At 32.8% G+C, this 13,436-nt stretch overlaps 1 protein-coding gene and 1 long non-coding RNA gene across 2 annotated transcripts; both read left to right on the top strand.

The window, feature by feature from the left end:
• The first annotated feature begins 2,118 nt into the window (after positions 1–2,118).
• LOC132757709 (uncharacterized) lies at positions 2,119–9,280 on the top strand. Its single transcript, XR_009629495.1, has 3 exons — positions 2,119–2,208; positions 8,900–9,051; positions 9,227–9,280. It is a non-coding gene; the product is annotated as an uncharacterized LOC132757709 (long non-coding RNA).
• Positions 9,281–9,283: 3 nt separating this feature from the next.
• LOC132757536 (uncharacterized) lies at positions 9,284–13,236 on the top strand. Its single transcript, XM_060748883.1, has 5 exons — positions 9,284–9,407; positions 9,772–9,939; positions 12,129–12,230; positions 12,547–12,837; positions 13,213–13,236. Exons 1-5 carry the CDS (start codon positions 9,390–9,392, stop codon positions 13,234–13,236), a joined length of 603 nt encoding a protein of 200 aa, XP_060604866.1. The 5' UTR covers positions 9,284–9,389.
• Positions 13,237–13,436: the final 200 nt, after the last annotated feature.

Raw genomic sequence — 13,436 nt, 5'->3', positions numbered from 1 at the left:
GGAAAGTGCAGTGCAAAAGAACAATAACACCATTTTGACAAAATACAGAGTTACTGCCCTTTGATACTTTTCCTTGTCCGGAGCATAACTTATAAAGTACTGGTTGGACTTCAAAACAACTTCTTACAATGGTTAAGCACAATTAGAGGATGCAAAGTGCACAAGAACAATAACTCTGTCCAGAGTAATTAAAGAGTTATTGCCCTTTGTTACCTTTTCATTGTTTTTTTCTTCTCCAGAGCATAACATGAAAACTACTAGTTGGAATTCAATACAATTTCATAAAATGGTCAAGTATGTTGTGGGAAAGCGCTTTGCACAGAACTAACTTTGTTACTTTTTATTGACCAGTGCATAACTTGAAAATATGGTTGGAATTCAAAGAAACTTCATACAATGGTAAAGGGCAGTGAGATGATGTGCAGTGCGCAAGAACCAAAACTCTATTTGGATTAATTACAGTTATTGCCCTTTGTTACTTTTGTCCAGTGCATAACTTGAAAACTAGTAATTTGAATTCAATACAACTTCATACAATGGTTAAGCGCAATGAGAGGAAGTGCATTGTACAACAATTACCATAGCTACATCTTCAGTATTTGTAGAGTTATTGCCCTTTGTTCCTTTTCCTTGTCAGGTGCATAACTTAAAAAAATAATGTTAAGAATTCAATGAAACTTCATTCAAAGGTCAAGCACAAGGAGAGGAACTGCAGTGCTTAAGAAGCGTAACTCTTTTAAAACTTACTACAGAGTAATTCAATAAAACTTCATCAATGGACAACCACATTGAAAGGAAATGCAACATACAAGAACTACAACTATCTTTAATTACCCACAACCATAACTCTATTTCAGTTCTTTTACAAGGTATTCTGTTAATAGTAATTTCCTCATTTCCGAAGCAGTCTTGCGGGGATATTAATCACATTTAGTGATAGGTCTAGTTTAATATTAATAAAGAGACTGTTTATCCATGGTCAGTATTTTCTAATATTAAATTTGCGAATAGAATATCTTTAAATTGAAATTTAAAGAAATGCCATGGCCCGAGGCATTTAGGCTTAAGCGGCCCCTAACAGGGGCCAATCAAAAAATATGAGCATCTTGATAAAACACTACCTAAGAATGATACAGACAAAATTTGGTGATTGTCCATCAATAAGTGATGTAACATGAGACGTTTAAAGATATTTATATTTTTAGCTTAAGCGGCCACTAAAGGGGACAATCAAATTAATATGAGCAAACTTGATAACTGACTACCTAAGACTGCTACAGACAAAGTTTGGTGATCATCCATCAATTAGTTCTATAGAAGCAGGCGTTTAAAGGCATTTCTATTTTTAGCTTTACCGGCCCCTAAAAGGGACCAATCAAATAAATATGAGCAAACTTGATAAAACACTAATTAAGAATGCTACAAACAATGTTTGGTAATCATCCATCAAATAGTTCAGTAGAAGGAGACGTTTAAATTTATTTCTATTTTTAACTTTAGCGGACCCGTAAAGGGGCCAATCAAATTAATATGAGCAAACTTAATAAAATACTACCAACGAATGCTACAGACAATGTTTGATGATCATCCATCAATTAGTTCTGTAGAAGAAGTTTTGTAACGGTTTTTGTTTCTATTTGTAGGTCTAGAGACCTTTAAAAGAGGCCAATAAAATTAAAATGAGCAAATTTGATACAATACTACCTAAGAATGCCACAGACAGATTTTAGACATCATCCATTATTTAATTTAGTAGTAGAATATGTTTTAAAAAATTATATGGTTTTAGCACTGTTGACCACTAAATGGGACCAATTAAAATGGCATGATGATTGTTGAAGCATGACGACGGACGCCGGATTATCCCCCTTTGATAGTAATAGCTAACCCTTGTCCTCCGGTTTGTGTGAGCTAAATAACACGAATATTTAGGAGAAAATGTAAAAACCGCCTTCGAAATTGTCTGTTACAATGGTTACCATGCGGCAAGTATGACTTAGAATGGTAACCACTCGGTCAAGTCGCAACTACTTTTATACCTTTATTGTGATAATGTGATTTATATGAGTAAACATAGGTTGATAGCGTATACCTGATAAAATTGTTATTTTTCTTATTCAGGAAAATCGGCAAAGTGAACAGTGAAATCGACAAATTGAGCACGAAAATCGGCAAATTGAAAAAAGAAACCAACGAAAAGAAAAAACGGTATGGTATTATAGTTTGGGAAATATAGTAATCTTAGCTTATCTGAGCACGTAGTGCTTAATGAGAGCCCTTCCTTAATTGTTTGGTAGACTCTATACACCAATGATTTTTAGCTTGAACTAAACAGAAATAACACAAATGGTTTGGGTCCTTTGACCTAGATCAGCACCAGAGCTAAAAATTAAAAAGGTGTTAAGTGACATATTGTTCTCTATAATGAAACTCTACAGGAATGTTTATTAGGCAGTCCTTAACTAAAATGCTAATATTGATCCGAGATGGTCGTCAGTGCTCAAAATACAAAGTCCTTTCAATGACATCTCTTAATTAACTGTTGAGTAGACTTTGATGTAGCATGAAAGGAATTGTCGTTGGATGGTCGTCTATAATAAATGCTCTATTGGTTAGGGTCTGCAAAACAAAATGGTCGTCCGAGCTCAAAATAGAAAATTAAAGAATTATTCAACATTTTGTCCTCAACCGCCCGATAAAATTGTAGACAAAACTATAGGAATAATAAATTGGGCAGTCCTTTACTAAAGTTGCTGAAATTTTACCGGTGTGCCGAATAAAATTTCGGCTGTCAAAGCTAAAAATAGGAAAAAACTTCATTCAAGTAAGCAGACGTAACCCTGAATGACGAGACATTGTCTTTCAAATTCTCTTGTTCAATTTGAGCATCACGATAAACCAAACTGAACCATATAAGTCTTAGTCTTAAAAACAGGTCTCTAAACTTAATGGTTCAGGTTAACAGAAACTAAATTGCATCATCTTTTGGTTTAAATGGTGCTAATGGAAACTGTCACTTATTTCATCGACCTACCATGTGCATGTATGTTTGTGTGTATGTGTGTGTGTGTGTGTGGGGTGTGTGTGTCTGTTTGTCTGTCTGCATTCCAGGCCAAAGTGGGGGCCCACCCGTCCTTTCAGGCACAGTGTCAAAGCGCATGACCTCAAAGGTGCCACATCTGCTAAAAGTGACCTGCTTAAATTTTGTATTCAGTAATTTCCTGAATTATACAAAACATTTCTATGTCGGTTTGTGTGATGTTTACTACTTTATTGCCCGGAAGGCCAATGAGACCATGGATAATTCATGGAGAGAAAAAAGTCATATATTTCGGACTGATAAGATTTAACATCAAGGACTGGTACCTGACAAATGTAAAGTCGAACTTAATACAAATCATATACATTTGTATAGAGCTTCATTAAAGCAACAATCTTTTTTGATATTTCCAGATTTCCAAATCGCATTTCCATGGCAAACTGCGTGACACAATTGTTTATTATTTTTTAGTACTTCTTCTTCTTTTTATACACCCTAAAATGTCAGCGTCTGTTGTAATTTATATGGTTGTCCGTGCATTTGTCCGTCCGCCCGTTGGTAAAAAATCATGTGCCCGGTCTGTTTCTCTTGAACCGATAGAAGGAAAATAAAACTACTAGGCAGAATTGGAGCCATTATGAGACGATGTGCAGAGCGAAGGGTTGACCTTTATTAGGTCACACATATGTCATGTATGAATTTAAAATCACCGTGTCCGGTCTATATCTTTTGAACTGATGGTAAAAAATTAAATCTATTCAGAAGAAATGTCACTTATAAAGAAACGATGTGAAAAACCCATGTTATAACCTTCTCAATTGGTTTTGCCATGGGGTCACTGTATTTATCTTGGCTTTATTTCACAACAGTAGGTGTTAAGAGCTGTGTGGCAGCTGTAAAATGTTGCCCCGTACTTCACTTCGGTGTTGTTATATTTTTCTGGTCCTTCGGGATCATTGATGCCAGCACTATTAAGTGTTGAGAATTTAGTACCGCTCAAGCTGGTGTTAGGGGACGTGAGAGATGTTGCACTTATTCATTATCCCTCATGTACAGACTCAAGCAAACCGAGTCTACAATTTTCAAGTAATTTTGTTGTGATTAATGCTTCCGAGGGAGGGATCACCTTGTTTCCAGATCTTTATAAAAGAACATATACATGTATAATCTATGCATGATACATAATAATCTTGTAAATATAAATTATATTGTTTTATCTAACTCACTTACATGCATGTACATTTCAAGCTTCATGTATTTTTAAAACCAAGACAGGTAGGTACGATAGTTAAGACATTTTGTTCTATTTGATTTTTTGTTCGATAGTTAAGCTTAAGAACAGTATATAAATGATTTGTAACAGCAAACATCATCCTCTCTAATAGGCTAGAATTTTCTGACATTCCCAAAATGATTACGTGTTTCTTCATGAAATTGACACAAAGTACACAGTATTTTAGTCTTATGTATTTAAACAACGGTGCTAAGAGCATAGTACATATTTGGTATGTAGCATAAACTTAAAGACCTCAACAAAATTGATATATATCATACCCCTTTAGGCCAAATATTTGCATCGCCGCGGGTGTCTCTTAGTTGATATAAACGTATATGGTAAAATATATTTAGATTTTTATGTGTGAAACTAAAACGCAATGTTTTGTTGACTTTAACAAAAGTGTGTCATAAATCTTGACCCTAGGCTAAGGATTGGTACAACTCTCGGGGTCAATTACTTTATGTTGACTTATTAACATATCTTAAAAGTATTTACTCCTATACTACAAAGGCACGTAGCATTATATTGGCATGTAACATTACTTTCTAAGTAATATAAACCATGACCCCGAGGTCCAACCCTAGCCCGAGGGTCACTGCCTTATGTAGATGTTTGTTTTACCAAACACATTGTATGTTTTTGTTGAAAACTAGTGTGTTCAGAGCTTGTGCATTTGACATGTTGCATTGCCTAATACTCCTCTTTAAAAGTTCTATTAATCTTTCACCTGGGGTAAAAATGCACCCACAAAGGATGGTGGTTATTCAGTATGGTTATTCAGTATTATAAGGATAATTAAGATAAGACATTTTGGCTTAGTCCATAAATAAATGTATCTCTTCCTTAATTGAATTTGTTTTTCTATTATTCAAGCAAACTTTAGTTAAGGCGTTTATTGCACCCCGTCCTTTGCGGTGCTTTTGTTTTACTGGAATGGAATTTACTTATGTCATCCTTAATTTCTTAGCCGTAGATTTTGTGATGCGATGAATGATATGGTGAATTGCGTTTTTATTAAATATTTTTAAACCAAATCACGTTTGTCTTTTTAAATAAAATTGAAGCTTTTTCTTGTCATTATTATCACGCCCTATGAGTATGAAAGCTTAGATATTTACCATGTTGTATTGCATAACTGACCTTTACAAACACTGACTTATTTCAATTTTGGTCCCGCCTGTAACATCACGGAAAAAGTGGAAGACTATAAGCAGAAAAAAATTGAGAAGTGTAGAAGGGAAATTTAAAATTGATAACAAGAATAAAGATCAACAAGGCAAAGGCAACGTTCACAGGACGCCGCCTGATAAGTCAAATTTGAAATAATTCAATTTGGAACAATAATATTATAGTTGTTTTGTGAAATAAACTGTAATCATTAAGTTCGCCTTCTACTGCTCAAATGTATATTTAGGAAATATATTTGTTATAACAGAGCACGGTATTGAGTTCAGATGCCCAGTTATATAATCACAAAGACATTGATCCTGAATGATAAATTACAATTCAACACTCCTATTGATTTTGTCACTATACACAAAGAGGAAAACAAAACACGATTTGAAACTGCCAATAAGCATTTTTATTGATATTTTACATTAATAAAATGTTTTCTTTTTAAATAATGCTAAACGAATATATTTCACAAGAGTTATGCCTCTTTCACTTTGAAAATAATATGAAATTTTCAGTTTTAGTTTCCGTTCATTATCTCCCCAACGGTATTACACATTTAATTTAAATTTGGCATATGGATATGTCAACGGAATGCGCAGGTCAAGTTCGAATCTGGTCATGGTTCGATGATTTTGGCGGTAATGTCCCTTTCACTTTGAAAGTAATATGAAATTTTCAGTTTCGGTTTATTATCTCCTCTAGGGTATTACACATTCAACTCAAATTCGACATATGGATACGTCAAAGAAATGGGTAGGTTAAGTTCATGGTTCAATGATTGTTGGCAGAGTTATGCCCTTTTAACTTTGCAAAAAGCAATAATGTTTCAGTTCCCATTCATTATCTCCCCCAACAGTTGTACATATTCAACTCAAATTTAAAATATGGTTAGGTCATAAGAATGCACTAGTCAATTTCGAATTTGGTCATTGTTTGATGATAGCTGACAGAGTTATCCCTCGAAATCACATTCAACTCAACTTATAGATATATCTTAGGAATGAGGAATTAAAGATTGAGTTTGGTCGTGGATCAATGATTTTTGACAAAGTTATCTCTCTAGAATGTTGGAAAAATTTTGAATTTTCAGTTTCAGTTGTTTACTTTTGTGGAATGTAAAACTATGTAGCCATTTTTTGGCTACAAACATGCAATATGCAATTTACAAAAGGTTAACACTGAATAATTTCAGTGCCTTGAACTTTGTATAAAAATGGTTTGTGTTAACATTGAATAAGTTTATGGGCTTTGAACTTAAAATGAAAAAATATAGTCCACACAAATTTGGAACTAAATTTTATAACATATGAAATTTTGCCTGCTTACGTGGGTATTAGTGGCGTGACGACACATTTGTAGTTTTTATAGTGACTTTAGTGTGGGACATCGCATATCGCACAGCGTGAGTAAATCGGCAGCCTAAGTAATCTCTGCTTAAAAAGTAGTATTAGTGTTCCTCCTTAAATTGTCTTGTTAGAATTGAAATAATATCGGTCTGGGTGTTGCTAAGACTGATATAATTTCTTAAACATCTAAACAACATACCGTGCTATATTATAACACAGAGCACTCAAAATCAAGATCTATTTCAATTCTTGCACGTCAAGAAAAAAATAAAGTTGAACTAATTTTTTGGTGTTTATATTTGTTCGCCTTAAAGTTTGTTATAACAACATTCTTTAAAGGGTTTTCCAGTCGGTTGAAAACCAAAACTGTCGTTACATTTACTGTTTGCACAAATATTATGAGAATAAAAACATTTGAATACGCTCATAACGTTTTTGTGTATTTATCTTATTTTTTTATCAAGCGAAAAACTGATTAATTATAGTGAAATAAAATAAATATATTACTTTTTAGAAACTTTGAAATAGGGCTCTCTTTGACGTTTTTTTTGTACGCACGGTTTGGCGCTGCATTGTGACATCACCTAAACAAACTAGCGTCGTCATTGCGTCGGTTTGCAAATACTGCGGGAGGAAATAAGAACGGCTAGTGTATCTACTTAGGGGATAGACATCAATTCTGAGTGCACTGTTGTAGAATAATCAATGCACAGTTTTAGTTCAAACTCTCCTATCCCGACATCAACCACGTTATTTTGTCTACTTTTTTCATGTTTTAGGTTATTTGATTAACTATTCTATTTAATGTCATACTTACTTTCCTCCCGATAAAATAGCGTCTACATATTGTTTTTTTCTTTGCCGCTAACTATAAGACGCCAACATATGACGTAATGACTGGAGATAGATAAGTTTATCCGGCAAGTCTTTATCCGGTTGATAATAAAGACAGTTATTATCACGCCCTATGAGTATCTCCGATAGTGTTAGAATTTGTTTTCTTTCATATCGAACGAAAATAAACAAAAAGTGTGTCTTTTGAAACAATCTTAAATGGCATGTTCGGCATGTCTTCTATGCCTTACTTTTCATTGCACGTTCAAAATGGCGGACGAGTTCTTGAAAGCATTTTATCAAAAACATGCAAAGACATTAAATATCGAGTTAAAAGCAGTTATTTAACTGTTTTAAGATTTTTGTTAAATCGGTAATCACTTTTACCAGAGCAGTCGAGTTTAAAGCTACATTAAACAGAATATGTAATCATATTTTTATGTCGGCTTAAAAACCAAGCATTCTATAGTTTCAACAGTATTGTTGTAAATTTTATGAATTTATAAGGAAACCCCCGCGGTAACACTAAAGTTCGTATACGAATTTTAACCTTGTATAATCAGCTCGTGTATGCGATACGTCACAATGGTAAAATCAATTGTACCATGTGGATCACAGGAAATATGAGATATTTTTGTGGGTTTCTCAAGAAATCGTACTTCCGATTTCGCAAAAATGAGGTTGCAAAAAAAAAGAACGGGAGTCGATATGAAACATACTTTGATAACGAAATGTAGCCATTTCTTTTTTCATGAAATTTATTTAATGTAGCTTTAAAAGCTTTTGTTTTTATTACCAACACTCAATATTGTTTGTTTACGTGGTGAAATATCTAGTACTTGTAAATTCTTTTATATAAAGCAGACGGGGATATATTTTGTACGACAAAAGTATTTAAGAAGTATTTCGAATTAGGCGAAATTAGTTAAATTCGTATAGTAGTGTTCACATTTTTTACAAACACAATCACCAGTCCTGTATTTTTATTGTCAACAAACAATGTGGCATAGCATGTGGTATTTCATCAATAGTGTTTAATTTGTTAAATAATTCATACACATGCTCTTTTAAATCCATGACTTTTTTTAAAACAGTATTTTTAATGTGAAAATGTCGAAATTCCCATACTCATCATGCTTATTTAGAACTGGATGTTTATTGTGTATGTTACATACTAGCTTAAAAGATGGACTTAAATAAGAAAAATGTACTACTTGATTTCAGTAATCAAGAGAAGTTTAAAGAATATGAAAAGAAAATGGAATGTGAAGTAAACAAAGAGAAGCTGACATGGTTAGGTTGAAAGAGGAATTGACAAAGACGCTGGCTGAAGAAAAGAAAAAACACGATTCAGAAATAAAGGACGTGTTGTTAAGGTTTCATCTGTTATATTATCTACTTTAGCATGTTTTAAATTAACGAAAATATTATCTACGGGTATGTATGTCCTTAATTCGTGATTATCAATGGTTTTTTGCATTTCTTTGACTCAAATTCAACATACAACATTATAGTGTCCAGTAAGTAAAATGTTTGTTGTTCATTCAATAGGTTGAGTAAAGTTACAGGAGGAAACCTAACGTTAGGAAATCCGAATATTGCTGACGAAAAACGTCCCACCAAACTTGCAGAGGAATTTTCTGAACTTTATGACAATGAATGGACGGATACATTTGAAGTTCTTAAAACTGATGAAAAGGATAGAACGACCTTCATGCTCCATTTATTACAGGTGAAACTTATGAGTGTTGTAAATCATTTACATGTTTAGGATTAGCTTAGAATTTCTTTTTTGTGTTTTTGTGTGTGTTCTTTTTTGAGAAAGAATATGTGAAAATGACTTTATTTATCTGTTTTTGTTTTGATGCTTTGTTTTGAATCTTTAAGTAGATTGTCATGATAAAATATTAACCAATGTCTTTATGAATTTGAAGAGTTTTTATATCAAAAGACTAATAAGTAGTAGTATCAGTTAACAATATAATTGTAGCAAGAACTTCAAAATAAATATTTCTTCTTTTTCAAGAGTGTTTCTGTTATGATAAGTTATAGCTGTGAATTGGGTTTATTTAATCTTCTCTACATTTCTTATTTAGAGAGCAAGCACTATTTGTCAGCAAATATCAAACGATCATATGCAGAGTATCAAGGAAAGTTTGTGTTCTCTGACTCTCCGAACTCAACTGCCGAAAAGGATTGATGTTGGCACAAATGAAATGTTCGGAATCCTAAAAAATGACAAGAATCAAGTTTTAAGGAATGAGGTATCAAAGCTGTGTGTACTTAATATTATTACATTTAGCTTATTTAGGTTTCAGATAATCAAGTAAAGTTAACAAATATTTTAAGAAATTATATCATATATGTGCCTATCAACTAGTATTAATCCAGTTCCGATGTCCTATAGCGTGAATAAATGCTTTTGATAAATTATCTTTTTTATTTCATCTTGTTAGTAATGAAGAATCGTAAAAGCGTCATATGGATTTCTAGTTGCTTAAGAATAAAAGAAGATTTACAGCAATTACTTTCCTATATATTCATAAATATTAACTAAGCTATTTACATAATACATTGAAAATCTTAAAGCAGAAATTATTAAATAAAATTAAACCAGGTTAGCTATATTCTGACTATTCTGATATTTGAATCCGGTTTTGTTCCACTCGACAAAAAAACCTGATGAAGCATATACGAGGGTTGTTCGCGAGGGTTGTTCGCGAAGTCCGTGTACAAAATTGATTATAGAAAATCAATAAAGTATATTGAGATAAAAAAATGCATCACTAGAAAATTTATTTCATTACAAAACTAGTGATATACTACACATGCATTTTACAAAACATGAAAACACTATAAATTACAGAAAACACAATGCATGTAAGTGAACCCGTGGCAGTGACGTCGCGTTCAACATCAAAAGTCACAGTTTTTCTATGTAGTCACCGTCTACGCGCACGCGCTTTTGATGCCGGTTTGATCCATTTCTGAAAGACTTCTGAATACCACTCTTGGTCAAACGTCACAAGAATGTTCTGAGTCTTCAGAAATCTGGAAACGAATTCCTCGTAGCTGTACGTTTAGTTCAGGAACATGTCTGAAGTCCATGGTAGCGAGGTCCAGACTGCAAGGGGTGTGTGGTAACAATTCAAAATCAAGAAAGTCGGTTTCATTCCTCTTGCCATTTGGCACGGAGGATATCTTGATGCAGAATTACTCTCGCGAATGGTAAATCGGAACGTTTCCTTCTTAATGCACGTGCGAGATCCCTCCTCAGAAACTAAAATACGCAAATGCAAGCATACTGAGTTGTTGCAATAATTATGATTTGTCCATAGATCTTTGTGTAATATTATTTATTTGAATGATATTCTATCATTCTATCTAAAGATTTAAGTTTTCAACAAACAATGCTAATGTTAGAGATCCTGTCACTCATTTTTTTATCGTTTTATGTCATAAAAATAATGTTCAAATGAAGATTTATATTTATCAATATTGTAAGTTTCAAAAAGCATTATTTGTAAATATATTACCGAATTTACATTTTACGTTTAACTTAATAAAGAGAGGAAATTAGAAAACTATTTTCCATAAACTTCAAATCAAAAATTTTTAAATAAGAAATGAATGCATTTATTTTAATGATTGCATATAATGTGGGCAAATATTTGCAGTACATATTTTACACTTAAGTCGATGGTTAAAATCTTAATAACAACATACAGGATCTTTAAAATTTACCTTTGAATAATCCTGTGGTTCATTGTTAACCCTTCCGGAATCTGGTGTTGCAGAATCATGCTTCTTGTCCATGAAGAATAGGAACATGTGCTTGCCGCCGATTCTGATTTGGTTTTAGGTATTGGTTTCTGTAGGGTCCTCCACGTGGACTTCAGGGTCATAGTTCCACAACCAAGTTTCATCAATTGAAACAATGCGGTCTTAAAACGTATCACCCTCTTACTCCAATCGCGTAATATTCGCAAAATTATGGACACTTGAAAGTCAGGCAAAGCTTTAAAATATTGGTTGCCCCGACCGACGTTACCCGCGTTACTATGGACACGGTTTGTGCTAACATTCAAACTAGAAATCAAATAAAGCTTTGGTGATCGGTTTAAATCAGTCGACACTATACCTTAAACAAAAGGCATTAGAAAAATTGCTTTCAATGCAATATTATTCCACTTTATCAGGGACTCCGCGAACATTCCCGTATATAAGTTTGAGAATTGACGTATGTTTTACACGCTGAATGGTATTTTGCATGTAAGATTAGGATAGGTTAGACAGATTACCACTATGAGTATAATATAAATGACATACTTGATAGTCAATTTTAAACAGTATTTTAATTTCTAGACACCCAAGCATATTCATCCTAAAATAAAATTGCACGTTTTTTTCTATAAGATTATTACGAATAAAAATGTACGTTTTTATCTACCAGGTGATTACAATGCCGTTTGACTCTTTGGAAACTGATCAAAGGAAGGTTGTGATGAATTTGCGAAAGTTTGTTGAAAAACAGCTTTCTAATCAGCTTCAAATGGTATGTTTTATATAGCGTTGACCTCTGTACATATTTATTTATTTTGTTGGTAATAGTTTCAATTATGTTCAACAACCAGCTAGCCCATTATTTTTGTGTGTTTTTGTGTTATTTTTTTTTTTGTTTTTTATCTAATAAAATTCATTGCCATACACTACATTCATATCTTTCATTGATTGTGAAAAAGGTTATAGGGTAAGTTATATCAGGTGAATATACATTGAACATACAAAGAAATGCAATAAAAAAGGTTTAATATCGCTTTCATGTCATGTTACGCAACTGCAAAAGCTGTATGTGACACATGTATTTTCAGGAAGTCGCAAATGTTATAGCTTCTGAAAATGATATCAATTTAAAAGAAGATGATACGGTTGTAAAATATATAATGAAATGTGTTAACATATGCTGGACAATGTGTCAACACGAGTCACCCGTACACGTTGACTTCCCTGATCTACAAGTCAATCATAAATTTGATACTAATGTTTTCAAACCGTACACAAAGTCTGGCAAATATCTAGATTTCATTGTATGGCCTGCACTGTACCTTTACAAGGATGGTCCAATGCTTTGCAAAGGGGTTGCACAAGGGTACAATTGGCATGTAAGTACTGTTTCTTGTTTTTTATTCATCAAATATATTTAATTTCTTTTACCATTTTGAAACCATGTATAAACTCAGAGTAAATAATCATCAATTTTTTCTAATGTTTAAATTGATAAGGAAATAATCTTGATTTTGTCGTTTGGAGTCTCTATGATAATCATCATCATTTAAATACATATACAAACTAAGCTTACAGAGTTACAAGCATTACTAGTTTATAAAGATAAATTCCATGTTGATTTTTAAACTGAGCTTAAGTGTGCACAAATGTATACCAAAGTTTTAAGAGAATCATCCATCGTCTCGGCTAAAGTAATAAACTACTATCAAACAATTCATAATCAAACACCTCTTTGCACTTTCTTGTTTCAGGAATATTCACTGTCAACCAATTGATAGAATCATATCACATAATCACAGCGTCATATCAAGAACGTTAGATACAGCGTTTAACATGATGTTATAAAACTTATACTAAGTGACCGACATCTTTTTATATTTTTTAAACAATTAATTAGATAAATAAAGAAATATAATTATAAAGACAAAACATCATCAAAGGCAATGCACTGTACACAATTTATGAAAGATTTCAA

This window comes from Ruditapes philippinarum, unplaced genomic scaffold (assembly GCF_026571515.1).
Source record: "Ruditapes philippinarum isolate M1 unplaced genomic scaffold, ASM2657151v2 ctg9138_1_1_1_1, whole genome shotgun sequence".
Classification (NCBI taxonomy): domain Eukaryota; kingdom Metazoa; phylum Mollusca; class Bivalvia; order Venerida; family Veneridae; genus Ruditapes; species Ruditapes philippinarum.
The sequence above is the reverse complement of the archived record's forward strand: the minus strand, read 5'-3'. Positions and strand labels throughout refer to the sequence as shown.